This window comes from Delphinapterus leucas, chromosome 14 (assembly GCF_059928025.1).
Source record: "Delphinapterus leucas isolate spDelLeu-1000000601 "Yukka" chromosome 14, BTC_Dleu_Yukka2, whole genome shotgun sequence".
In the NCBI taxonomy this organism is placed as follows: Eukaryota; Metazoa; Chordata; class Mammalia; order Artiodactyla; family Monodontidae; genus Delphinapterus; species Delphinapterus leucas.
In genome coordinates, this window is record NC_143142.1 from 76918811 (window position 1) to 76946489 (window position 27679).

Consider the following 27679-nt stretch of genomic DNA (forward strand, 5'->3'; position numbering starts at 1 on the left):
TACAATAACCTAAAAGGCGGTGCAAGATCTGCTCCCCCCCTCAGCCCCCTTACCTTTCTGACCTCATCACAGGTCACTCTCTCCTGATTTAACTGGTCTTCATGCTGTTCTTAGAACAGACCAGACACACTCCTTTTTTAGGGCCTTTACACTGGCTACTTCCTCTGCCTGGAGTGTTCTTCTAGATAAATCCTTTCAGCTAACTTCCTCATGTCCTTCAGGTCTAAATGCCACCTTTTAGGTGAGGCCTATCCTGACCAACCTATATAAATTACAATCTACAACCTTCCCAACAATCCTGACCCCTTTTTCCTTGCTCTATTTTTTCCATAGTAGTTACCAATTTTTAACATACGATATACTTATTTGTGAGATAAGTTTAATGAGGGCAGGGATCTTCTTATTGTTTACTGAAGCATACTGAGTGCTTACCTAGGTCAGTAACAGGCATATAGTTGGTATTCAATAAACATGTTGAATGAATGGAAATGAAAAGTACTGTGGAAAAGAATTAAGAAGGGTGTACTAGTTTCCTATGGCTGTTGTTAAAAATTACCAAAACTTTGATGGCTTAAGACAACAGAAATTTATTCTCTCACAGTTCCGGAGGCCAGAAGTTCAAAATCAAGGTGTCGGCAGGACTGTGCTCCTTTTGAAGGCTCTAGGGAAGAATCTATTCCTTGCCTCTTCCAACTTCTGGTGGCTCTAAGCGTTTTTTAGCTTGTGGCCCACATCAGTCTCTGCCTCTGTGGCCACATTGCCTTCTCTTCTCTCTCAGAATTCCCTCTGCCTGTCTTATGAAGATGCATGTAATTGTATTTAGGGCCCTTCCAGATAATCCAGGATAAGCACCTCCTCTCAAGATCCTTAATCACATCTTTTGTCATGTAAGATAATATCCACTCTTTTGCCATGTAAACTAATATTCACAGATTCTGGGAATTAGTACGTGAACATACCTTTTGGGGGGCCACCATTCAGCCCACTACAAAGGGTTGGGATCCTTGAGTTACAGGGGGAAGAATCATCTCTGATGCACCACGTAGTATAACACAAGGATACGAGGAAAGCCAGGAGACGGCAATCATCCATTTCCCCCCTTTTTACTGAAATTTTCATTGAGATTACATTATTTTTTTCCAATTAAACACACACACACAGAAGAGCACAAAGAATAATATTACAATTTCCACGCACTGGTCTTGGCCTCCCCAGTTGTTAACATACTGACATAGTTCCTCCATATCTTCCATTCTTTTCTTTTTCTTCCATTCTTATTATAAGTAAATCACATCACAGCTAAATTCCAAATCCCCTATGCTCCCATTCCTGTTTCCATTTCCCTCCCTGCTCATCTAGAGGCTGTCACTGTCATTGATTTGGCATATGCCCAATGCATAGTGTGTAGCTTTACTGCACATATAACCATTCATACATAATATACGGAGTTGTTGTGTGTGTTTATCTTAAAAATGTTTTTCATACATGGCATTATAGTGTATGTAATATTCTGCAGCTGGCTTTTTTTTTTTTAATCAATCCAGGTTGATACATACAAATCTAGTTCAGTCATTTTTTTTTTTTTGGTACGCGGGCCTCTCACTGTTGTGGCCTCTCCTGTTGCGGAGCACAGGCTCCGGACGCGCAGGCTCAGCGGCCATGGCTCACAGGTGCAGCTGCTCCGCGGCATGTGGGACCTTCCCGGACCGGGGCACGAACCCGTGTCCCCTGCATCGGCAGGCGGACTCTCAACCACTGCGCCACCAGGGAAGCCCTAGTTCAGTCATTTTAACTGCAGCTCTAAGTGGCAGGTTATCTCTCTCTCCTGGCTTTAGAATGTATATCCCAGAGAAGGCCTTTGATTAGCCTAGCCTGGGTCACATGCCAGTACCCGTTGGATCAGTTTGTGGGTTCAGCACTGGGGGGCTTTGATTGCTCGAGTTGGGAATACATGCCTGCTGCTGTAGCCATAGGGTCAGCCTACTCTGCCGCTCTCGTCAGAATCACATGCATTTGAAGGATTGTTATAGAAAGAAGTGGAAAAGGATTTGGGGCCGACAGAAACACAGATTGCCACTTGAGTTTCAGCCCTGACCTTGGATATCAGGTCCTCTGGGAAGCCTTCCCTGACTCCTTAGATTGTGCCCTGTGCCCTTGCACTTAATATATTGTCAAGTAGTATGTTAATTCACCTCTCCTTGAGGTGCACTCCTTTAGGGCAGACTGTGTCTGTCTTGTTTCCCTCCTGTACCTCAGGAAATGGAAGGTCTGACACACCATTCCCTCCTCACCACATATTTTTGCCTGAATGATTCCACCGAGTGTAACTTACAACCTCACTTCCCGTGAATGGGTTCCTGCCAGGGAATCTTGTGTGGCTGTGACATGTTTGCACCTACCTTTCTGCCCATTAAATTCTGGCTTTTTTTCACATCATTTGGTTTGTGTGGGTGACTTGGCCTGTTCTGGATTTTCTTTTTCTTATTTAATAGTGAAAATTCAAGGAAAGATGAAATTGCTAAAATGCAAACTCAGACTTCCTTTGTAAAATCTTTGGAGTTGAGCCCTGCCAGGCCTTTTTCATCCCACTGTCCTCTCAGCTTTCATGTGTGCACAGTAATTTCTTTCTAACCTCAGACATGCCATCAGCAGAATGTGTTTTATGCAAAGTTACTTCTGAATACCTTCTTTAGCATCAGGAGAATGTGGATTCCAATGGGTATAAGATGTATTTGGAAGTAGTCGTAGCAATCATAAATGGTCATAGCAGTCATAAATTATTGAGTGCTTTTTCTGACCAGGCATGTAGATGGAGGTGTCATCTTTATGCCTGTTATACAGGTGAGAACATGGGAGCTTGGAGAGCTCAGTGATGCACCCAAGTTCTCTCAGCTCCTGAGTGGTAGAGCCGGGATGCGAATCCACACACTGACACCAGAGCCACACTCCTAAGGACCATGTTCTGCTGCTTTTTATAATCATGAAAGAGTAAAGCTGGGGTTTGAAATGTAAAATAGATAGCTAGTGGGAAGCAGCTGCATGGCACAGGGAGATCAGCTTTGTGACCACCTAGAGGGGTGGGATAGGGAGCGTGGGAGGGAGGGAGACGCAAGGAGGAGGAGATATGGGGATATGTTTATATGTATAGCTGATTCACTTTGTTATACAGAAGAAACTAACACACCATTGTAAAGCAATTATACTCCAAAAAAGATGTTTAAAAAAAAAAAAAAAGCTGGTCAGCTGGGGTTTGGTAATAGAAAAGGACATCGAACAGCTCACAAATAAGGAATGGAGTTTTTGCCATAAAGCTTTGATAAAGATAAAGAGCAGGAGGAGGAATCAACCCAGATCTTAGAACAATAACCCCACAGCCTCTGTGAGGGAAGAAGGAGCCAAGGTGTGTGTACGTGGGCCTGAAGCCATGTGCCACGGCCTAAACTGGCGCCACAGTCCCTGGAATGTGGGAGGGAGAATACACGCTGCCCAACGCTTTTTCTGCTTCCAGCATGCCCTGTAGCCCTGGGACTCTGGCTATCATAGGAGCCATTTAACCGGGAAAACTTTGAATATGTGGATAAACATTTAGACATAAAACAAATTTCATACCTATGTGAAGCAAAATGGAAACTGTGGGAGAGGCAACGCGAGAAGTTCACAGCAGGCAAGCAGTGGAATCTGATTATATGCTACCACTATTATTAAAGATATGTACAAGGCCACTGATCCTGCATTTCTTCGTGCTGTTTTAAATCAGTATATACAAGGGCTTTCGTAGGTTCTGTGTAGATCTCAGTGTCTATCTCCCAACCCTGTATTTACTCTAAAGTCTTGTATTATTTAGCTCTGAATTCTCTTACCATGAATGTTTTCAGGAACATAACCCCTACAGTTGGAGGAGATTACTGATATCACTAAACTTGATAGGATAATCTGTGTTCTTTGTAACCTGTTTCCTATACTAGGTTACTGTAAGTACCTTCCCCGGAGGGACACTGTTTCCTGCCTTTGTAATACTTTGCTCAGTTCTATCTAAGTAAATACTCTTGGTTTATATTTGAATAATGGTGCTAATTGCGTAGCGGGTCTGTGTTCCCAAATGGGGTTATCTTGTTTCTGTTCGTGGAAAACAGTTATAGGATAAAGGATGGTATGAAAATTGAGTTGTGTTTTTATCCCTTTCTAGGTTGCATCACAGCGTATTAGCTCAGTGGACCTCTCATGTTGTAGCCTGGAGCATCTGCCTGCCAACCTCTTCTACAGCCAAGACCTCACTCATCTCAATTTAAAACAAAACTTCCTAAGGCAGAGTCCCAGTCTACCAACTGCAAGGGGGCTCAATGAACTGCAAAGGTGAGCATGCAGAAGTGGGTAGATAATTAGGAAGGTGAGGGGGTGTCAGCTTCTGGTTGTTTCTTGAATATTCTGACTAAAAAGCTACAGTTAGTAACCTTTCTCTTTCAGAGGGCAGGGTAATAGGACTTTAGTAGTGGAGACATTTTCAGTTCTCATTCTGAAATATTTTTCAAGGTCTCTGCCTTTGAAATGAATGATTTATGATAGTCATTACCTGGATAGATTTGTATAAGAAGAACACTTCTCTTTAAATCACTTGTATTTCTTAACCTGTCTACAGATGGGTCTGTGAAAAGTTGATATTTGCTGTGTTACCTCTGAACTGTAGGGGTTTGGTCAGATTAATTACTTCTTTCAAAATTTACAAAAGGTCAATTTTTTCCATGAAAAGATATTTCCTTAGAAATTTAAGAACGAAAGTTTAAATTCATTAATACCACATCATCTGGGTGATTACTGTATACGTTTCAAGAGTCGCATGTGAAATGCAAAGGGTATGCTCCTCTAGTTACAGGGAAGGGACTTTATTTGCATTTATCTGAAACAGATTTAAGAATTTACCATATTCATTTCGTTTTCTTTTTTGGAGCAATGATCAATCTTGATTCTGTGGTAAATGAAACCTCTGATATATATTTGTTGCAAATATGTGAGACTATAACTACAGAAGGATATAACTTTTAAATAAATAATGGATAGCTCATTTGTTCTTAAATGATTGATAATCATCAGAGATTAAACTATGGAAATTAACCATTATGATTATGTGTTTATGGTTTTTTAACATTCAGAAAGAATAATCCAATAAGTATTTATATAAAGTTTCTGCAGACATGTAGAATAAAGGAAGAGTATTTTAATTTTCTTTTCAGATGATTGTGAATATTCTTCTTTGATATTATACCAAAACTTGACAAGTGGTAATTTCTTAAATGTTGGTTGCAGTGTGGAATGTAAAATCCTATCAGTGGACTTTTAAAATTCTTTTACATTAGGATCCATTGATCTTTCTCATACTTTGAATGGATCTTTGCCCCATACATCCTTTTATTGCATTAAGTATTGGTCATTTGGAAAATACTGGTTTGTTGGGTAACAGTGAGATTCCAGATGTTAATGTATTTCATTATGCAGTTTCAAGAAATGACAGTTGTTAATATCACCACTGATCCCATCAGAAAAATCTTTAAGTATTGGGAAGTTGTCAGGCTCAGTGTGGAAACAAGTTTTCCAAAATTTTAAATTTCAGCTGAAGGCTTGAAGGCTAACCTTGGCAACAAATACTGTCAGTTGTTTTTCCTGAAGTGACCTTCTTACTTCATTGTAGAGAAAACGTCTGCCAAATACCCAAGTCTGAATACTGAGTTTGTCAGTTGTTCTTTCAGGTAAAAGTGGTATTCCATGAACATTGTGACTAGTTTGGCTCACAACTCAAATAATCGTACAAGGGTTTTCCTTGGGATAACCATCATACTTTATACAGCAGAAGTGCTTTATGTGTACTTCCCATTTTATCACCCAGAAAATAAAAAAGATATGTATTCAGCGGTTGAGATGTAATACAAATAACTTCCTTGCATCATCAAGGACATTTTTAAGTAAAATTGGTATTATGCAATTTTTTTGAATTTTATTTTATTTATATTTTTATACAGCAGGTTCTTATTAGTCATCCATTTTATACACATCAGTGTATACATGTCATTCCCAATCTCCCAGTTCATCCCACCCCCACTCCCCCGCGGCTTTCCCGCCATGGTGTCCGTACGTTTGTTCTATACATCTGTGTCTCTATTTCTGCCCTGCAAACCGGTTCATCTGTACCATTTTTCTAGGTTCCACATATATGCGTTAATATACGATACTTGTTTTTCTCTTTCTGACTTACTTCACTCTTTAGGACAGTCTCTAGATCCATCCACGTCTCTACAAATGACCCAGTTTCGTTCCTTTTTATGGCTGAGTAATACTCTATTATATATATGTACCACATCTTCTTTATCCATTCGTCTGTCGCTGGGTATTTAGGTTGCTTCCATGACCTGGCTATTGTAAATAGTGCTGCAATGAACATTGGGGTGCACGTGTCTTTTTGAATTATGGTTTTCTCAGGGTATATGCCTAGTAGTGGGATTGCTGGGTTGTATGGTAGTTCTATGTTTAGTTTTTTAAGGAACTTCCATACTCTTCTCCATAGTGGCTGTATCAATTTACATTCCCACCAAAGTGCAAGAGGGTTCCCTTTTCTCCACACCCTCTCCAGCATTGTTGTTTGTAGGTTTTCTGATGATGCCCATTCTAACTGGTGTGAGGTGATACCTCATTGTACTTTTTATTTGCATTTCTCCAATAATTGGTGATGTTGAGCAGCTTTTCATGTGCTTCTTGGCCATCTGTATGTCTTCTTTGGAGAAATGTCTATTTAGGTCTTCTGCCCATTTTTGGATTGGGTTGTTTGTTTTTGTGATATTGAGCTGCATGAGCTGTTTATATATTTTGGAGATTAATCCTTTGTCTGTTGATTTGTTTGCATATATTTTCTCCTATTCTGAGGGTTTTCTTTTCGTCTTGTTTGTAGTTTCCTTTGCTTTGCAAAAGCTTTTAAGTTTCATTAGATCCCATTTGTTTATTTTTGTTTTTATTTCCATTACTCTAGGAGGTGGATCAAAAAAGATCTTGCTGTGATTTATGTCAAAGAGTGTTCTTCCTATGTTTTCCTCTAAGAGTTTTATAGTGTCCAGTCTTACATTTAGTTCTCTAATCCATTTAGAGTTTATTTTTGTGCATGGTGTTAGGGAGTGTTCTAATTTCATTCTTTTACATGTATCTGTCCAGTTTTCCCAGCACCACTTATTGAAGAGACTGTCTTTTCTCCATTGTATATCCTTGCCTCCTTTGTCATAGATTTGTTGACCATAGGTGCATGGGTTTATCTCTGGGCTTTCTATCCTGTTCCACTGATCTATATTTCTGTTTTTGTGCCAGTACCATACTGTCTTGATTACTGTAGCTTCGTATTATAGTCTGAACTCAGGGAGTCTGATTCCTCCAGCTCTGTTTTTTTCCCCTCAAGACTGCTTTAGCTATTCGGGGTTTTTTGTGTCCCCATACAAATTTTAAGATTTTTTGTTCTAGTTCTGTGGAAAATGCCATTGGTAATTTGATAGGGATTGCATGGAATCTGTAGATTGCTTTGGGTAGTATAGTCATTTTCACAATATTGATTCTTCCAATACAAGAACATGGTATATCTCTCCATCTGTTGGTATCATCTTTAATTTCTTTCATCAGTGTCTTGTAGTTTTCTGCATACAGGTCTTTTGTCTCCCTAGGTAGGTTTATTCCTAGGTATTTTATTCTTTTTGTTGCAATGGTAAATGGGAGAGTTTCCTTAATTTCTCTTTCAGATTTTTCATCATTAGTGTATAGGAATGCAAGAGATTTCTGTGCATTAACTTTGTATCCTGCAACTTTACCAGATTCATTGATTAGCTCTAGTAGTTTTCTGGTAGCATCTTTAAGATTCTCTATGTATAGTATCATGTCATCTGCAAACAGTGACAGTTTTCCTTCTTTCCAATTTGTATTCCTTTTATTTCTTTTTCTTCTCTGATTGCCATGGCTAGGACTTCTAAAACTATGTTGAATAATAGTGGCGAGAGTGGACATCCTTGTCTTGTTCAGCATTATGCATTTTTAAAAGGAATATTTTTGCCATGATTGCCTGGCAGAGAAGAATACTGTGACAATGGGGACAGTTTGATGCTGCACTGGATTAGCTCCATAGGCAGTAAGAACTCCAGAAGGATATTGTGCTCGAGCACTTCCTTATTGTTCCCTGGAGCTGATGGTTACAGTGAAAGGGAATCACAGGAACTTCTTGAACTTAGGTTTTTATATGCCCTATGCACTCATAATACTATTTTTACTGATAGTACTGTAATAAAGTTACAATGATTTTTTGCTAAAGGATTATACCATGATTTAATCTGTTTTTGAGGCTTGAAATTATTTTGAAGTATTCTTGTGTATTTCACAGCATTGTAGGCTTCTGCACTTCATTACAGAACATCAAGAACTTTATATCATGCTATTAAATCTTGCTGTCTTAGAACAGAAAGGGGCATTAGAATTTATCCAAACCAGTGCTCTCATTTTAGAGATGAGGTAGAGGGAGATGTTAAATGCCAAAATCAGGTTAACGGTTACCTTCTGGGAGGCGTTTGGGAATGCGATTAGGGAATGGTTTGAAGAGGATTTCAACTATAACTATATCCAAAATGTTTATTTCTTTACAAAAAATTAGAGACAGACAAAATGTTAATATTTGAAAAAGCTGAATAGTGGATACTTGGATGATCATTATTATTTTCTGTATTTTTCTATTTGTGTATTTCATAATAATCCAAAAGTTAAAGCCTAAACAAAAAGGAAATCAAAATGCTTCTCATAACATAGGGGCATATGATAGTCCCAAAGGGTCAGCATATATGGACTGAATAAATAAATACCCAGATGGAGGGATATTTGGGGCATTGCCTTGCCTGTTGGTGCTTTCAGAATCTCCTGATTGGTCCCTCATATCTGTTGATTCTAAATCTGTAAATAGCTTTTCAACACGTCCACCTTTCTTGTCTGTTTCCTCTGCTGCTTCTCCTCTGTCTCTTAGCACATACCCTCTCCACCCAGCTGTGAGGGGAAGCACTTCTCAGCTCTCACAGGGGCTGTTGCAGGAGCTTTGGAGAAATGGTTGTCTTAACTGTCATTTTCCCACTGCAGTTCATCCTGTTTAGTTTTCTTGCCTACTATTTTGTGCATTTTGGGTTTTGTTTTGTTTTGTATTTTTAAGAATTTAAACATTCGTCCCATCAAAGTAATATCCTATATAGAGTTTTAAAAAATCTTAATAGGCAATAAGACATAGGAAATAGGAACTCCAGCCCTTCCTTATACCCAAGTCCTGTTCCCTAGGCAACTACTTTTGATTCTCAGGACTCTTCTTACTGTTTTCTTCCATCTTCTGAAATAGTATGTATGTACTGCTATTTTTGAATTTTTTGTTATTGGGCATTATGGGTTGGCATATTACAATAGAAGATGAGGATTTAACCCTTAGATTGTCTCACAGACCCTCAGCCCCATGCCACATGCCCAGACCGCCACTTCCCCCATCCTCTCAATGTACAGATATCCATTTCTGGTTAAGTAGATGTTGAGGGCTCACATTATTTTGAGCATGGAACTGTGATTCTCCTAAGCCACTTAAATGCAACGATTACATTTCCTTCCCTGTGCTGGCTGGATAGTAGCCTCTCTTTTTCACTGGTGTACTTTTTTCTCTAGTGTTGTTAAGGTGGCAGAACTCTAACCCTCTTCTCAACACCTTTGTCTTGGAGACTTCTTCCCTCCTGGAGCCAGCGTAGGCACCTGCTCCATAGGCCTGCTACCGAGCTGTTGTCCCGGGGTTACCTTTTGTCATTTTCCTGGTAATTCCCTTTTCGTCTCTCCTTTGTTTTCTATATGTCTTCCTGTGTCTAGAGATTCTTTCTTGGTTTACTCCCTCTTTTTAATGGAATATCTTCTAGGATCTTCCTGAGAAAGGGGACATGGGAGACAAATTTACTAGGCACTTTGTATATCTAAAAATATATGTCTCACACACTTGATTGATAATTTGTCTGGTCTCTGGATAGGAAAACATGTTTCCTCAGAATTTTGAAGCCAGTGCACTATTGCTTTCTAGCTTCTACAGTTGCTATTAAAAAGTGTTATACTCTTGGTTCCTGTCTTTGTAGACCTCCTTTCTTCTTCTTTTTTTTTTTTTTAATAACCCCCAAAGAGGTTTTAGGATTTTCTTTTTTAGCAGCCTTTATTCATTTCAGCAGCTGTGATGAACACTCGATCTGAAAAACATTACATCATTCAGTTCTGGAAAACTTTCTCATTGTGTTTTTTGATAACCTCATCTGCACCTTGGTTTTCTCTTTTCTTCCTCTGAATTCCTGTCAGTTAGGCAGGACCTCCTCATTTGTCCTCTAATGCTGTAATTTTCCTCTTTCTCTTAATGCCCTACTTCTTGACAGGTTTTCTCTACTTTATCTTAACCTTCTGAATTTCCGCTGATATTTTTTAAGAGCTCTTTCTTGTTCATTGGTTTAATTTGTGTGCTTTTTAACAGCATTCTGTTCCCCACCCCTGCCATGGGTGCATTCCTTCTCTTTCTGAGGACATTAAAGTAATTAATTAATTTCCTTCTTGCACTGTCTTGATTTCTTTTTTTTTCCTGTTTGTATGGGTGTCTGACTTTTATGTTAGGAACTTGACCTCACTGTTTGGAGATCCTTTGCTCTCTGTTCCTATTTAATGGTGAGCCACTGGGAAGCGAATTGGGTGCTGTGGTCTGTGGACAGCACTTCTCCTCCATACAGCTTCATTGCAGTGCTATCGGGGGTGAGCCTTGTGGTTTCCTTGGGGAACTTCCAAAGACAGTATCTGTGGATCTTCTCCCTAGGACATGTCAGTTTTACTTGAGAGGAATCCTTTGGTCTTCTGCCTGGGCAGTACATGCCAAGATTCAGGGAGTGGAGTAGGGTAGAGAGCTGCAATCTCAGGGTTTAGCGTGTGGAGTTTTATTTGATCCCCTGTTTTCAGAACAGTGTTTTCTACTATTCCTGATGCCTTGGAGCCAGGACTCTGGGATTCAGTTTCTTCCAGGGAATAAACTGTCTCCTGCTGGAATTGGGGAGAGGATCTGGGGTCTCATGTAATTCCTTATATTCCTTATATAATCTTTTGGAAGTCTTTTTGTAGAAGTATAATGAGTGTACAGTTCGATGGGTTTCCACAAAATAACACATGTGACCAGTGCTCATACTGAGAAATAGAAAATTACTATTTTCAGGGAGGGCACAGAAGCCCTCCCTGCACCCCTCCTCTTAGTACCCTAAAGATAATCACAGTGCGCACTTCTAACACCATGAAGAGTTTTGCCTGGTTTTGTTCATAATATAAACGAGTCATATAGTATGTACTTGTGTCCCGCATCATTCATTCACATTGTTTTTACGAAGCAAAACAAAGCATATCAAGTTACATATTATCAGCTTGCACTGTATAGTGTGTAGTATAAATCCATGACTTTGATTTGTTTAAGGTGGGAGACTTTTCAGTTTTGCACTGCCAGGAAGGTTTGTTAAGTTTCTGTTGCTTTTTTTTTTCTTTAACCTCTTTATTGGAGTATAATTGCTTTACCACGTTGTGTGAGTTTCTGCTGTATAACAAAGTGAATCAGCTATACGCATACACATATCCCCAAGTCCCCTCCCTCTTGGGTCTCCCTCCCGCCCTCGCTATCCCGCCCCTCTAGGCGGTCACAAAGCACTGAGCCGATGTCCCGAGCTGTGCGTGGGGGAGGTAGGTTGAGGGGACTCGGATGTGGAGGCTGAGCAGCTGGTGAAGGTGATGTTGTATTTGCCCTTCGGGAAAAACTAGGCTTTAAACCAATTTCTTTTTCTCCACATACTAATGTGAGATTTTTGTCTCCCATCCCCATTATTCATGAAAGATTTTATTCCCAAGTTTTCAAAGTAGTAAGTTTGTAAGTATATGTGTACACACACACAGATGTTCGATGCTAGGAACTGAAATTATATATATTTAAAACTCACTTATACTTCAAAAAGCACTATTGTAGCTTATTTAGAGTCATACAGTTAGTATGGTATTTTTGAGATATGCCATTTATTTAATTTATTATTTTTAGTTGTATGTTTAAGGAATTTGTGTTGATCTCTAGTGTATGTTTCACCGGGAATATGTTAGAGAGGTACCAAAGGGTAATTTATTTTTATGTTTTTACCAAAGTCTCAAGGGATGAATTTTTAGGTTACAGTGTCAGGGCGAATATCCAGAGAGAAACTTTACATACAAAGCATTTATAATGCATTAGGAGTTCTAAGACTTTTTCTCTTAACCACATATCTATCCCCCTAATATTTTTCTTTCTATTGCAAATTCTCACCTTAAACAAATGAGCAATTTCCATAGAACATTTAAAATGGCATTTGCAACAACATTCTAATTCTGGAAAGATGGCATGCTGATGTACATACACAGGCCAGCAGTTTCAGAGGGAAAACATTGTTCTTGGAATTACCAGTGTTTGTTTTTCCTTTATTGGCATTGGAACTCTTCAGTTAGTTTTCAAAAATAGAGTCAAGGCAAAATCAGAGTAATTTTTGGTAGTTTTAATGGTTTCTTTCCGGATTTTGTATGTTACTAATAATTACGATGTATTATTTACCTCTATTTTATTAATACGTAGTATTTCACTTATATTAACCGTATTCCATTTAGATGACCCAGATGGTATTAGTACTAAATTGTTATTATTTGCAATGGAGAATTGTTTTAATAAAATATAGTAAGTTTCTTTGTAAAGTCAATGAAGAGGACAACTTTTTGTTGGCTTAAATTCAAGGAATATAATTTTCCTTCCCATGTCTTAATTTTGTTGTTTTTAATATGGTATCAAAGCAGCGTGAACTTATTTGTACTAAATTATATTGGTGTTCAAACGTTTCAAATGTACTTTTACGTTTAAAAGAGCTAAATCTATCATTTATTAAAATTTCATGTGTCGTAATATTGTATTGACAGATCTAAAGTTTGTAAGGGATGATAGCTCAGAGTTCTTTTACGGTGATATCCAGTGCAGTGTTTACAAAGAGCTATGTCAAGAGCAAACTCGAAAGCCAAGTTTGATAGTAATAATTTGCATGTATAGGTTTCTGGTAGCTTTGTCCACCCCAGTACTTGGAAGGTTATCTGATTAGATGTGAAATTTCTTTCAGCTGAAAAGACTAAGAGAGATGGGAGGGATGAGAATTTTTCAAATGGGAGTGAAGGAATGAAGTTGAGTTGGGTGTGCAAGTATGTGGGTGTAAAAGAATGAAAGTTATTGAAGAAATGAGCATTGAGAAACTCATAATTATGCCTGGCATTTATCAAGTACCTTTCTTCTTAGAAAGCTTAATTTTTCTAAATTTTTAGTCTCCATGAAATGGAAAACAAATGACCTTATTTCCTACTCTGTTCTTTTGGGGATCTTGGCATTCCAGAGCTACAGAGTTATTTGTTTTAATTACTTATCCTTACCAAAAGTTCGCATTTCCAGGTTTTTATAGAAAGAGAGATTTTAATTTTTGTTTTTATCAGTGATTTCATCAGTGACTTACTTTTAATGGAAACAGTGATGATTCATTAACATAGTGGGATCAGGGGTGGCATGCTAAAATATTTTTTCAGCTTATTTGCCAGACATAGACTGCAGTTCTTAGAACAGTTTCAGCTTCTTTAAAGATGCTCTGTCATATAAAAAATATTGCAAGCAAACAAGAGCCACTCACTGCTGAAGGAAGGGCATAGCCGATGCATTAAAGACAAAACACTTAGCACAGTCGCTGCTCAGGGCTTGGGAAGGAATTTTCACTACTGGGTTTGGTGAGGCTTGCCGAATGTCTAAGGAATTTCAGAGACTGTACGGAATGCCCTTCTTCCAGTTAACTTTTCCCAACACTGAAGTTCCTTTCTTTATACAGCTTTGCTTTTCAGATGGAGTTTTGATCCTCTTGGGAAGCTTTCCATCTCACACAATTCCCATTTTCTTTCCCTGAGCATGTGATCAAAGGAAAGCGTTTGCTTGGTGCTTGGGACACTGAGATTGTGTAGCCTTTGGTGCTCTCCTTGGTGACGGCTCTCGGCCTCATTTCTGGCAATAATAGCCTATTTTCTTCTGCCCTCATACAGCGCATTTAGAAGAGAGGGCTCAGAAGAAACAAAAGATTTATTTATCAGCCAGACTATATTAAATTCAGTTTGCCCTGTTGCCTTCTTGGGATCCTTTAAGATGTTCTTTAACTTTTTTTCCCCCACTTAAATAAAAAGTGGGGAGAGATCTTCAGAAGCCTTGGCTTGAATCCAGTGAGGCTATTGTATTCTGGCCAATTCTGTTCTTCTGTTTGTTTTAGTTGAGCTCCTGGCTGTACTCTCTCAGTTTTAACTGTAAGAGTTTAATGTTAAACATAGTATTTGCAGAAATTTGCTATTCTGAGTGGTAACCAACTTTTCACTTTGCCTAGCTCTTAGGGGAAAAGGATAAGCATGCAGTGAGCGGGCCAACAGATAACTATTTTGCAGTTGTTGATGGTTAAACAGCATAGTAACTTGTGACTTGGGAACATGATTAACATCATTACTGATAACTTCTGAAATAATGTTCTGGTTGCTAGTGTGAGAATGCTGATGGAAACCAGTAATGTTCCTCTTTCTCCCTCTCCCCTCTGCCTCATGTCAGACAGACACAGCTAACAGTACAGCTAACACTGGAGCGCCTTCTAACAACACACACGTGTAACTTTTGAAAATTAAAGACCCATGAGGGTTTCTGTTTGTCCTAAGAGTGCCTGCAATTTTGATGTCACTCACCATGCGCTCTGCAGTAATAGAGCTTTGGATGGAAGAGTCAGATTCCTGTTGTCATTTCCCATGGCTGGGTTAGGATGGTGATGCTAGAGCTGGCAAGGTATTTGACAGAGGCCTCTCGAAAGTAGGGCACGCCCATCCCTCCCCAGTGATGTCTTTGGGACTCATAATTAACAAGAAACCTTAGGGAAAGTCTGACTTTCCAAATAGTTGTACTTTCCTCCAATTTAAAGATTTCTGTCAGAAGGCTCACTTTCGCCCCACATAGAGAGATCGTGTGTGTGTGTGAGTGTGTGTGTGTGTGTGTGTATGTGTAGGGGAAGCACAAGAAGGGAAAGGGAGCTGTTACTTGATTTATGTAATACACAAATCCATGTGTTCTAGACTCCCCTGTTCAAAAATTTTCATAGGTAGGGCTTCCCTGGTGGCGCAGTGGTTGAGAATCTGCCTGCCGATGCAGGGGACATGGGTTCGAGCCCTGGTCTGGGAAGATCCCACATGCCACGGAGCAACTAGGCCCGTGAGCCACAACTACTGAGTGCGCGTCTGGAGCCTGTGCTCCGCAACAAGAGAGGCTGCAACAGTGAGAGGCCCGCGCACCGCGATGAAGAGTGGCCCCCGCTTGCCGCAACTAGAGAAGGCCCTTGCACAGAAATGAAGACCCAACACAGACAAAAAATAAATAAATTAAAAAAAAAAAAAAGCTAAAAAAAAAAAATTCATAGGTAACTAGCAGTGTCTTCATCTGGAATTCAAGGTGCTCTGTGAATGCTCTAAGCGTCCTTTACGACCCCAGGAGTTCTTTCTGCTTAACAATAGTTTGCTTAACATTTTCCAAGAACACCGTGGAGGTTTTGCCCCCAAATTAGTGTTTCTCAAAATGTGATTTATGAAATGCCTACATCAGAATCACCTGGGGTATTTACTAGAAACAGAGGTACCTGGTGTTCATCCCAGACCTGCTGAATCAGAACCTCTGGTGATGGAGCCCAGGAATCTGCATTCTAACAATGCTTACTGAAGTTTGAGAAGCAGTCACACCAGCCTATTCTTTATGAATGCTCTCTTTTCAATTCCCCATCTGCCTATTGAACTCTTGTTCATGTCCCTTAGGTAAAAATGAGTTTTCTCTTCTGCAAGCATTTATGGTATTTTTTTTCCAGTACATTTCATCTTCTGCTTTTTATTATAGCAGCTTTGCTCCCAAACTGTTTCAAGTTCCTGGAGGGTGAAAACCATGCCTAATTCACATGTGTATGCTTCACACCCTTTGTGCCTAATAAGAACTCAGAAAATGTTTAGTGAATGAATAGTTCAGTCCTAGGATCGGACTTTTATTATACCTAGTAAACTTTGGGTATTGGATTTTTGATTTTTTCTATTTAACTATCAGATATGCCTGGTCTGTTTGTGATGTGAGCTTAAGCTTTCCATGTCTGAGCATGTTTTCATGACATGATTATTCTTTCTGGCTTTAGCTTATGTTCACCTTCTCCTTTGGTAATCTAATATCCTTGATAGAGACATTACCTGATTTTCATTTTTACATATCCTTGTATGACTCAACTGGGATTTAATCTAAGTATACTGTGTGGGTCTTCTCTGCTTCGAGAAGTGGAAATAGAAATCCGTTTTCTGCCTGTTACAGAAATGTTATTTTATTTTATTTTTTTTGCGGTACACGGGCCTCCCGGACCGGGGCACGAACCCGTGTCCCCTGCACCGGCAGGCGGACGCCCAACCACTGCGCCACCGGGGAAGCCCAGAAATGTTCTTTTTATATTTTGTTATTTGTCCTACTAGTGTGGAGGTTAATATTAAACATCTCTTGAATAGTATCTCAATTAAACTGGCTAACTATGGGCAGATCTGTTGGTGAGAAAATGAAAAAATGTAGTCATGGATAAAGTGAGAAACTATTTCGTAAGAGATGTTTAACTATAACATAACAAATTTCTTCTTTGTTTTTTTGATTGTTATGTTGCCAATTTATAAAAGAATCAGAAAATGACAGATTTATGCCGCTGAGGACTTACTGTTTTCATGAATTTAGTTAGTGCACAGTTCCTGTAGATCTAGTGACTGTTCTTTCCGCATGGTTACCATCTTGTGATTTGGAGTGGTTTTCTGTATAATGGAATTACTTGATTCATGGGAGCCTGCCCTTGCATGCCCCCCCCCACCCCTCCCTTGCTGTGGGCAGGAGCTCTGTCTTGTTGGCTCTTGTATCCATAGGGTTAACTGTGTCTAGGATCTGGCACAAAGTAAGTAACCCATAAGTGCCTCTTGTTTGAACTATCTTAAAAGGGAGGATTAAAGTAAACATTTCTCTCTTTAGGGGATGCTTTAATTTGCCCTTCCAGCAACATGTCCATTGTAATTATTGCCAGCACTGAGTGTTCTCTATTTCCTTGATTATTATTTTGGAAAAATTATGTTTATGAATTGTAGCTTTGGTATACTTTCTCTGCTTTTTCACATTTGCAGCAGTTCTTAGGAAAATGCTGCTCAAATCCTTTTGTGGCTGTAAATTTTAAATATTATCCAGGTAAAATATGCATGTGTTTATTTTTGTTTTCTAGTCCTATGAGAAGGTGATATGCTTGTTTTGGTTATACTGACAGTCATTTATAGTGATTAGGACGAAGATGGGGTGGTTTCTGTTTATTTTGCACAAGTATTGAGAAGCTGGCTGTGTGCTGCATTAGCATTTGGGTGCGCTGAACCTCCCAGAAGACCCTGGCAGGTGCTAGCTGGGAACAAGGCCAGTGGGCCACTTGAGCCTTGGAACAGAATGGCATACATAAGTTCACGTGGATTCATTTCAAAGTGGTAAAGGGACAACGGGAAAAAAGTGCCGCACCAAGAAATGGAGAAGTCACCGATGAGAGTTCAATTTCAGCACAGGACAGTTTGGGGAGAGCAGTGTGAGAGCTAAAAGGAGATGAGTCATGCTTTCTGAAGGGTAGGTGTTCCCAGCAATTCTGAAGCAGGCCCAAAGATTCAAATGTGTCTCATGCCACCACAGCTGCAGACAAGTCCAAGAAGAACATGGAGTAAAAGGTATCCTTTCTTTTCTCCTGCATCCAGGAGAGAGAGCCTCTTAACTGTTTTGCAGATTTTTTGCCTTTCTTACATAACAGAGCATGTTCAGGTTGCCCTATATCATTCCTGGATTGGGGCAAAAATATTAAAACATGGTGTAGGACTAAGTTCATAAGCCAGTAAAGTTCCATACTAAAGGAATTGGGATTTGAGGAGCGCATGGAAGACGGATCAGGAAGTTGCTGACTGATGTCTTTCATTCATTGACTTAACTAATGTTTCTTGAGAGAAAGTGCATTCAGTACAGATTTTCAAAATGTACTTTAATACCCTTCCCAAGATTTGTCCTTCTAAAGAGAAAAGAGAAAAGCTACTCTATCAAACTAATAATTTTATTAAAGCATTTTGCTGACTCAAAACCACAAAGTGGGCTCTTAGGAAGGACAAAAATACAGGCACTTGATTTTGTAAATTCTCTTGGAAAAAAAGAAAAGAGAAAGAAAAAGTAAATGCAGCTTGTTTTTACCCAAGCCTTTTTCTTCGTCTGTTTTACTGGAATGGCACTAAGCTTCTCTTTTTGTTCTCTCTTCCCCTATTCTATGAAATTTATTTAAATTGAATGGAAATTGAAATGGATGGTTTATTTAATAAATGATATTGGCATAATGAGCTACCAGAAAAAAAATTGTTAGACCTCCACCTAACATAAAATAAATGTCAGGTGAAATAAAGGTCTAAATGTGAAAAATAAAATATATAAATATTAGAAGGAAATATAGGAGAACATTTGCGTCACTTTGGGTTAGGGTAAGAGGACCTTCTCAAGCAAGGTGAAAAACAGACTCCATACAGGAAAAAATGTCCACATTTGAGCAAATAAAAATTAAAATTAGTGTGTGGCTAAAGTCAGCATTAGCAAAGCGGGAAAAATGAAACCATAGGCTAGAGTGTCCTGTGACACACATGCGTCATATGACACCAAGAGGCACATAGTTTTCAGGGAGCTCCTACAAATTGATAAGTAAAAGGTGAGCAGCCCAGGAGAAACATGGGCAAAGAACATGACTGTGTATTTCAAAGAAGATGAACTTCACAACAAGATAAACTTCATTGAGAAATAGCAATTGAAATGACCTGATACAACTTTTTGCCCATCAGATTAGCAATAATGCAAAGGATGCTAACATTAAATGGTAGTGAAGGTAGCATGGAAAGAAACCCTCTCCTGTGTGGCCAACTGGGAGTATGAATTTCTACAACTTTTTGGTAATTTTGCCGTATGGATTAAAAGAATATGTATAGGGGTGGGAGATGCAAACTATTAGATGTAAGATAGGGTCAAGGATGTATTGTACAACATGGGGAATATAGCCAATCTTCTGTAATAACTGTAAATGGAAAGTAACCTTTAAATGTTATATAAAATATAAGAAAGGTTAAAAAAATTTAATTGTACAAACTCTCAGACCCACAGTTATACTTTTAGAAATACAGGTTCACAATCCGTTATCCGAAACTCTTGAGGCCATTTGTGTTTCAGATTTCAGAGATTTTCAGGTTATTAAAGATAATACGGTGCATATACTATATATTGTATAACACCTCCCTCAAGGTTTGGGACAGCACCCCACAAGCAAACACGTTTATATTTCTAAAGGGAACAGATGAATATTCACATCAGTTTAGATCATTTTTGGCACCACATGAACCAAAGAAAAACTTCTGAATTTTTAGAGCTTGTTGGGTTTCAAAAATGTGGATGGCATTGGGCACCCATAAATACTGCAAAATAAAATCATTGATGCACAAACAAATAGGCTGAATTATTTCTATCAGCAAAGGACTGGAAGCATTCCGTGTCGATCAGCAGAGGGATGGAATAAATGGTGGCGCATTTGTACTCTGTGTATTATGCAGCTGTCAAAAGAGTGAGTTAGATTTTAACATACTGACGCAGAAAGATGATTTGTTTGTATTAGATGAGAAAACAAGTTGTAGAAGAGAAGCGTGTGGTACAGTCCCACTCAAAAAAGAGGGAGGGAGGTTATCACCCACTTACGCATGTATGTGTTTTACAAGGAAGAAAAGCTTTGGAAGGATATATACCAAACTCTAGACACTGGTTATCTCAGGAGGATGAGATTTGGAAGGAAGTAGGAGACTGTTAACATTTTGTTTACATGCTTCTAGAGTTTGACTTGTTAAAAAGAGCATGTATTAATTTGGTCACCAAATAAAAGCAATTTTTCTCTGAAAAGCAAATACAGTTTGTATTACAGAGCACTGAGAGTTGGCATCTCTCCACTAAGGTGCAGCTCTCCAGACCATGAGGGAACCTGCTTTTCATAATTAATAATTAATGGAAGGCAGAGGGCTAAGCCTGGAGCTAGGCTTACAGCTCCAGTCCTCAAGCAGGGCCTTCATTACTTAGTACCGAAGCCTAATGATTTCCAACATGTATTAGCCTGTCCCCCCACGGGAAAAAAACAAGTTAAACTTAGACTGTTACTATGATACGGAAATCCAGTCACCCAGGGAGTCTTTTTTTAACTGACCCACTTGTGGGGAATAATAACTCCAGAAAGTAATATTGATTTTTCTTTGACTCTGTTGAGTAAGACAAATGTGGTTTCCGCTTCATGAGTGTAGTGTGTGACACTCATTTTAAGCACATTTAGAATATGTTTAAAAATAGAACTACTTCTACCATACTGTCATTTTATTTTACAGTCAAGTTTTCCTAGTACTGTACCCTTAGTTCCTGGAAGGAAAATTACTAAAGATTTAGATGGATCTAAAGCTAATTAGTATTATGTCTCCAAATAGTTATCATGCTGTTTATTTGGTTTTATTTCCTAAATCTATACAGGCTATGTAGCCCTTACCTTTAACTCAGATGCAGAAAGAACCTTGTACATAAATTTTTGAGTGTGGATAGACTGAATGGATAAATGCTGAGAAAGGAGAAAAGATTGAGCACATCAGTGATCATAATAAAACATGCCCAGGACAGGGCGGTATATGAAACTTGACAGCATTTGTGTGTTTGTTTTTCTCAACTGTGATATCTTATGTGGATGGCATTGGGCACCCATAAATACTGCAAACTAAAATCATTGGGAGCAAGTGCTCCTTAGAAAATAAAGAGAGGCCATTTGCTAAATGTGATACTATGCCATGTAACTTCATTTAGAGAACTAAGATTACTGTTAGACTGGATGAATGTTAACTTGATTTCTTTTCCCTACTCCGAGCTCTATATAAAACAAATGAACATGAGTTAATATCTCTTTCCTTAAAGCATTCTGCTTGCTGTGGAAAGTGAAGTCAGTCTTTTCAGGTTGTTGGGTAGTTTGGGAGCATGGGCTGTGCTTGAATTTGTTTGAAGGTAAACGTACATAGTGTTCAAAATATTAATTATCCTCCAGGGCCGATAATGCCACCCTCTCTAAAGGGAAATGAGGGTGAAAAAGGAGTGCTTTCCACACACTACTCTGAGGCAGTTCTTTGACCTGTGACTTAGAATTGTTAGTAAGTGATATCTGTTTACATTTAACTCTTTAATAAGATGTAATAAAAGAAGGGCGGGAGAGATGAGAAGTAGTACTGATGTTGAAAGGCAGTAGATTCAAGCTGTATGTGATAGTCACACCATTTCTCTGAGCCTAGTTTCTTTGTCTATGACCCTGGGAAATGAAAGGCCCCGTCTGTTCTCACTTTTGATAGCCCTGAGAAATAAGGAAGGTATATCTACTTTAAGTAGCTTTCTTTAGCCTTGGCACTGTGTGTGTGTGTGCGTGTGTGTGTGTACGTATAACAGATGTTTTTAAACAACAAACCACGCAGTTTCTTGTCCTTTTAGTTTCTACAGTATCAAAAAGAATCCTTTCTTGTTATTGATAAACTCATAACTGTAATTATTACAATCGTCATTAAAATAATTTTTATTAGTCTTAAATTTTGTGATGCTCTGATCATCCTCTACTTCCTATATTGAACAGCTCTGAGGGGATATCTGCAGCCTGATTGAATATAATGTAACTTCATTTCAGGGATTTAATTTTAAGGTTTAAGAACTGTAATATTAGTTTCAATAAAATTATTTAAAATATTTCACCAAATATGCATTTTTTCCAAAGCCAGCCAAGTTTTATTTTAGAATCTGAGCCTGTGCACATTTGATAACTTATCTGTCTCACCTGTTAGCATGACAGAGCTAAAAGTCTTTAATTTTGTAGGAGACATAGAGATTTCTGGTCTTTTCTTCCATAACAGTGTGCTGTCACCTTGCTCTCTCCTCTGCATTCTTTTAAAATGAAGGTAAAGGGAGGAAAGGTCACCCACTCCCCACTTTGATCTCTTATCTCTCTCTTAAACATTGCCTTCAGGTATCTGTTTCACCCATTTGAAGACCAGAGGGAAGTGGATTCTAGGTGGACTTTTATTTTTCTAAGAAGGGGTTTTTGAATTGGCAGATGCCTATAATCTGACTGCTTTCTACATAAATAAAGAAAAAGTGGACCTCTAAGAAGGCTAAGGGTTAGAGTTTCCAAAACAGATGAGTTTTACTGTGTTCTGATCAAGAACTTGAGTTCTCAGAAACAATCCATGCTTTGTTTGCTAAACAAGTCTGCTGAACATCATGTTCTTTTCTGGGAAGAATTTGGGGGATGGGCTGTGCAGGGCAGGCTACGAAGGAGGTGGAGAGGGAACGAGAGAAACTTAGGACACTTATAAATCAGAATCAGCCCTTAAAATGTATAGGTCTAAGGCAAGAGTATAAATGGAGGCCCCAGCCCACATATCTAAATGTTTAATTTATAATTAAGCTAACAAACTGTTAAATAAAACACATTCTCGCCTCCTACCTTCACAAATATAGTTTTATGATGACCTCTAGATTCAAATTTATTGAATTCTATCTATATAATCCTCAGACCCCTTGGGATTCTGCACTGGATATGGCTGTGTGTAGGGGAACTGGCTCAGTGGCCCAAATGTCATCTTTATCCATCTCCGACTCTATCCCTCATCCTGCAGGACACACAGCCCACGTGTCCAAGCTCTGTCCACTCCTAGGGCCTATGGGTGCACATACTCATGGGCGGATGGGCCCAGGGAAGAGGCCCACACAAGCACTGAAAACAGATAAGGTGTCATTTGGGTAAGGAATTCCAGGATCCTGCTTATTGTTAGTATGGAGAGAATGCTTCTCTAATGGAAATATAATGTGAACCACATAAGTAATCTTCAATTTTCTGGTAGCCACATTGAGGAAGAGGAAGAAGAAACAGGTGAAATTAATGTTAATAATATAGCTTATTTAATTCAATGTATCAAAATTATCAGTTCTAAAAAATTATTAATAGAGTTTACATTCTTTTTTTTTTTTTTTTTTGCGGTACGCGGGCCTCTCACTGCTGTGGCCTCTCCCGTTGCACAGGCTCCGGGCATGCAGGCTCAGCGGCCATGGCTCACGGGCCCAGCCGCTCCGCGGCATGTGGGATCTTCCCGGACCGGAGCACGAACCCGTGTCCCCTGCGTCGGCAGGCGGACTCTCAACCACTGCGCCACCAGGGAAGCCCGAGTTTACATTCTTTTTTGTACTAAGTCTTTGAAATCCAGTGTGTATTTTATAATTAGAAAATATGTCAGTTTTGACTAGCCCCATTTCAGATGCTCGGGAGCCACCTGGGTCTCGTGGTATTTGTACCAAACAGTACAGCTCTAGGCCAAGGGAGCCCAAACTCCTTGTTCTGTAGGGGCACTTGGCCTGTACTTAACTATTTTTTTTCTCTTCCATTCAAGTTTGTCACCTGCCTTTTACTCATTCAACTCACTGCTGCTTGCCTTTCTTCTCAGGAATGGTATGGTCCTAATAAATTTGTTTGCATAGATGAATATACCTTTTATCCCCCTGTTATTGACAAATACTTTTCCAAAAGCCAATGCTTCCACTTTCCATCTTGAGTCATTACTGGAATTGTAATCCTTCTGTTCTCCACTTTCTGAAGTCTTTGTGCTATATTGTTTTGGATAATGTCTAGGGTCTTTTTCCTTCCTAGAGGAACTTTTATTTAAAAAGTTCAGTTTAATTGCATGCATATTTTAAAACTGTGGCCAGTTCTACCAAATGAGGATACAAATCTAGAAGGTAGGGAACTGTTGTTGTTTGGTCTAGAACTTTTATCTATTTCAGGATACAGTTTCCAGAATTAGAAGAAAAAAAAGCATCTAGTTAAATTTGAATTGCAGAAAAAAAAAGAATATATATTTTTTAGCATAAGTATGTCTCATGCAACGTTTGAGACATACTTATACTAAAAAGTTATTTGTTGTTTATTTGAAATACAAATTTAACTGGATGTCCTGTATTTTATCTGGCAACCCTATTTCAAGACTGTTTTACTGTCTCAAAAATTGGGGACCCTAAGCAGCTTTTATTTCTGTGGGTTTAACTGTTGATATTTACTGTGTTAGAAATTTAAACTGAGAAATATTTACATATATAGTAATTCATTTAGAAAAATAATAAACCCCATTCTTGTTAACATATGTATTTTTTATGAAAAATAACTACCTTCTATAACAAGAAAAAATAGGGAGAAGAATGTTATTATTTTATATTGTTGCAACTCTTTTAACGCCTGGCTGAAGTAGAGGATAGTTGGATTCTCAAGTCTCCTTCTGTTTCTAATCAGGTGTGCTCTCAGAAAGACATGTACCATCTGGAAATCTCCACTGGACACTTGGGAGAAAATGAGAGTGGCAAAAGTCAAATGACATCTTAGTATTGTTATGAAAATAGTTTTGACCTTGAGAATCTCCTGAAAGGATCTCAAGGACCTCTTCCATGGTCCCCCAACCATGCTTTGAGAACCCCCTGGGCTAGGAATAATAGACCCTCTCATTCTAGCTTGTGTGTTAGATAGATCACAGATAATCAGAATATAGGATAAACATTCTTTGTTTTAAGTAGGACTAATGAGTCAAATCATAAAATACAAAACAAATTTTAAAATGATTATTCACGTTTAGCAGTAATTCTTAAGTTTTGTTTTGTTTTTTACTTTAAAATTACTCTGTCGGCTGCTCTCGCTTTCTGAGATGGCCCACAGTCTGTCTGTGGAGTGTGTTTCTCTCGAAATAAATCCACTTCTTACCTATCAACTTTGTCTCTCACTGAATTGTTTCTGCGCTGAGACATCAAGAACCTGGGCTTCATTAAGTCCTGAAACCAGATACTGAAACCCCCGCCAGGTGGGAGAAGTTAACTCTGCTGCCACAACAGGCAGACCACGGACTGGCTGGAACCAGAAGGTTGATGATGCTGACTCCCACTTACCTCACCACCAACCAGTCAGAAGAAGGTCCATGAGCTGATCACACCCTCCTCTTTGAACCATTACTATAAAACTCCTCACTAACCCCTGCAGGTTGGGACACTCAGTTTTGAAAGCATTAGCCCTCTGTGGCTCCCTTTGCCTGGCAAAGCAATAAAACTATTCTTTTCAATTTCACCCCCACCAAAAATAAATAAATAAAATAAAATTACTCTGTCAAGAAAATAGCTATCAACCTGTCAGATAGGTACATTGTCAGCTTTCTATTTAGAATAAAATTTACGTAGCCATTTAGAACAAAGCTTTACATTTTTTATTATAAACTTCAATAAAGAGGTCACATGACAGTTTCTTTAAAATGCTGATTGGATTGAATTGCGTTTATTTTTAAGATGTGCCTGTTCTAGGCATAGTACACATTGCCTAGTATTTAGGCTTGGCCAGTTTATAAAATAATTAGCATAATGCAATAACTAATCTGATTCTCATCTCAAATAGAAAACGTTCTCGAGGTTGGCAGTGGGCCAAATGTGAGAGTACACAGAGAAGTGCCCTCAAACTTAGAGGTGACTTTTTTTTTTTTTTGCGGTATGCGGGCCTCTCACTGTTACGGCCTCTCCCGTTGCGGGGCACAGGCTCTGGACGCGCAGGCTCAGCGGCCATGGCTCACGGGCCCAGCCACCCTGCGGCATGTGGGATCTTCCCGGACCGGGGCACGAACCCATGTCCCCTGCATCGGCAGGCGGACTCTCAACCACTGCGCCACCAGGGAAGCCCTAGAGGTGACTTCTTGTATTGCTTTAATTGCTTGGACAACTGAGAAAATGAAAGAGCCATTAACAAAAATAGAGCAGGAGGAAGTGCGGGTCTGGGATAAAGATGGTATGTTCGGTTTTGGACTGGAAATGTTGTAGTGTGGGTCAACAGAGAGGAGATGCTGTGTGATAGGGTTAGAGAGAGTTGTCCACAGGGTAGTAAAATGCTTTCCAAGGGAGACAATGTAAAGAGAGAAGAAACAAAGAGCACATCTGTGAGGAGTACCTAACTGTGGGGTAGGAAAGAGGAGATGGGGAAGAAAAAAGAAGAAAAGGAGGAAAGGTTGGAGAGAGCTAGGAAGAGGCTAGGTGAGGAAAGTGTCCTTAGAGTGAGATGAGAAGAGCTCTTCGTGGAAGGGTGTGTGGTTAGCAGGATGGAGACTGAGGAATGGTCATTGGTTCTTCAGTTTGGAACTGCAAAACTGGTACCCTTAGAGAGAGTGTAGTTTTGATTAATTGTGAAGTTTTTGTTATTTCAGGTTTGGATTGGAGAGCAGGGAAGCAGAAAAGTTTTTGACTTGTCTGGGGTAACAGAAATCCTAAATAGCTACATCAGTGTTCTTTTCCTTCCTCTCTGTTGTCATTCACACGGGTGTTAATTAAGCTAGCCAAGGTGAAGCTAAAAAACTCACTCCAGCAAACTCACCGCCTCAAATATTCAACCTTATTTTAGAGTGACGTTTGTTCTTAAATATAATCTTTATATTTTAGGTAAAACGCTGGCCTTAGAGTCTGAAGATGTGCACTCCAGCTCTGCTGCTTGCTTACCCTCTGAGGGCTCCTTTTTCTGCTCAGCTGAATTAGAGTTGGACTAGATTATCTCTAAGGCTATGCCAAAATCATGTGATGTTATGCATCTATGATATTTGTCTTTTCTTTCCTTTTATTATAATAGGTTCAGCAAGTTGAAGAGTCTTAACCTTTCCAATAATCATTTAGGGGGCTTCCCATTAGCAGTCTGCAATATTCCAACCCTGGCCGAGCTGAATGTGTCCTGCAATGCCCTCCGAGCAGTCCCGGCAGCCGTCAGAGATATGCACAAGTATGTACTTCAAACCCTGCTGCAAAGTATCTCTCAGAAACCCTCAGAAGGCTGCATCAGGGTCGCAGCACATGAGATTAGTTAACTTGTTATGTTGGTCATATGTTGGTCCCAAATCAAGAGATCATGCTCTTGTGTAGAGTTCATTTGTTAGCTTCTTTCAGATTCTTGTAAAAAATTAAAATATCCTTGTTTAGAACGAAGACCCCTACAGGTGAATGTGTCTAAATATGGGAGGAGGGGTTACTTTCTCATTTCCTGAGTTATGTTGAATTCTAAGACCTAGAAGTTAATTTTTTAGAATAACAATGAAAGATGGGTATTTGGGCTGATTCACACTGCAGTCAGCTTGTGTTGTTCTCATTTATCCCTATCCAAGTTGGGAAAATTGGTCATAATTTTCGTTTTCAGTAAAAGATTAAGATGTTTATCTCTGATCATTTCTCTCTGGTGTATTATTGCCTCAGGCCCTGTCCTTAGCATTTTGCAAAGAATAGTATATTTTCTTTTTCTGGTAATATGATCTATACTTATGGAACTCGTATGTTAATAATAAAGATGTAAAATTTATACACTCTCTTTCTAATTCTTATGTT

The 27679-nt window shown here is 39.1% G+C and overlaps 1 protein-coding gene across 3 annotated transcripts in view; it reads left to right on the forward strand.

The window, feature by feature from the left end:
• Nucleotides 1-27679, forward strand: part of PHLPP1 (PH domain and leucine rich repeat protein phosphatase 1) — a 217802-nt gene that overhangs the window by 127546 nt on the left and 62577 nt on the right. For all 3 annotated transcript variants that reach the window (XM_089895283.1, XM_089895284.1, XM_022584325.3), the window contains 2 exons: nucleotides 4187-4353; nucleotides 26937-27083. In XM_089895283.1, the coding sequence (XP_089751409.1) occupies nucleotides 4187-4353; nucleotides 26937-27083 (314 nt within the window). The remainder of the gene's footprint in view (nucleotides 1-4186; nucleotides 4354-26936; nucleotides 27084-27679) is intronic.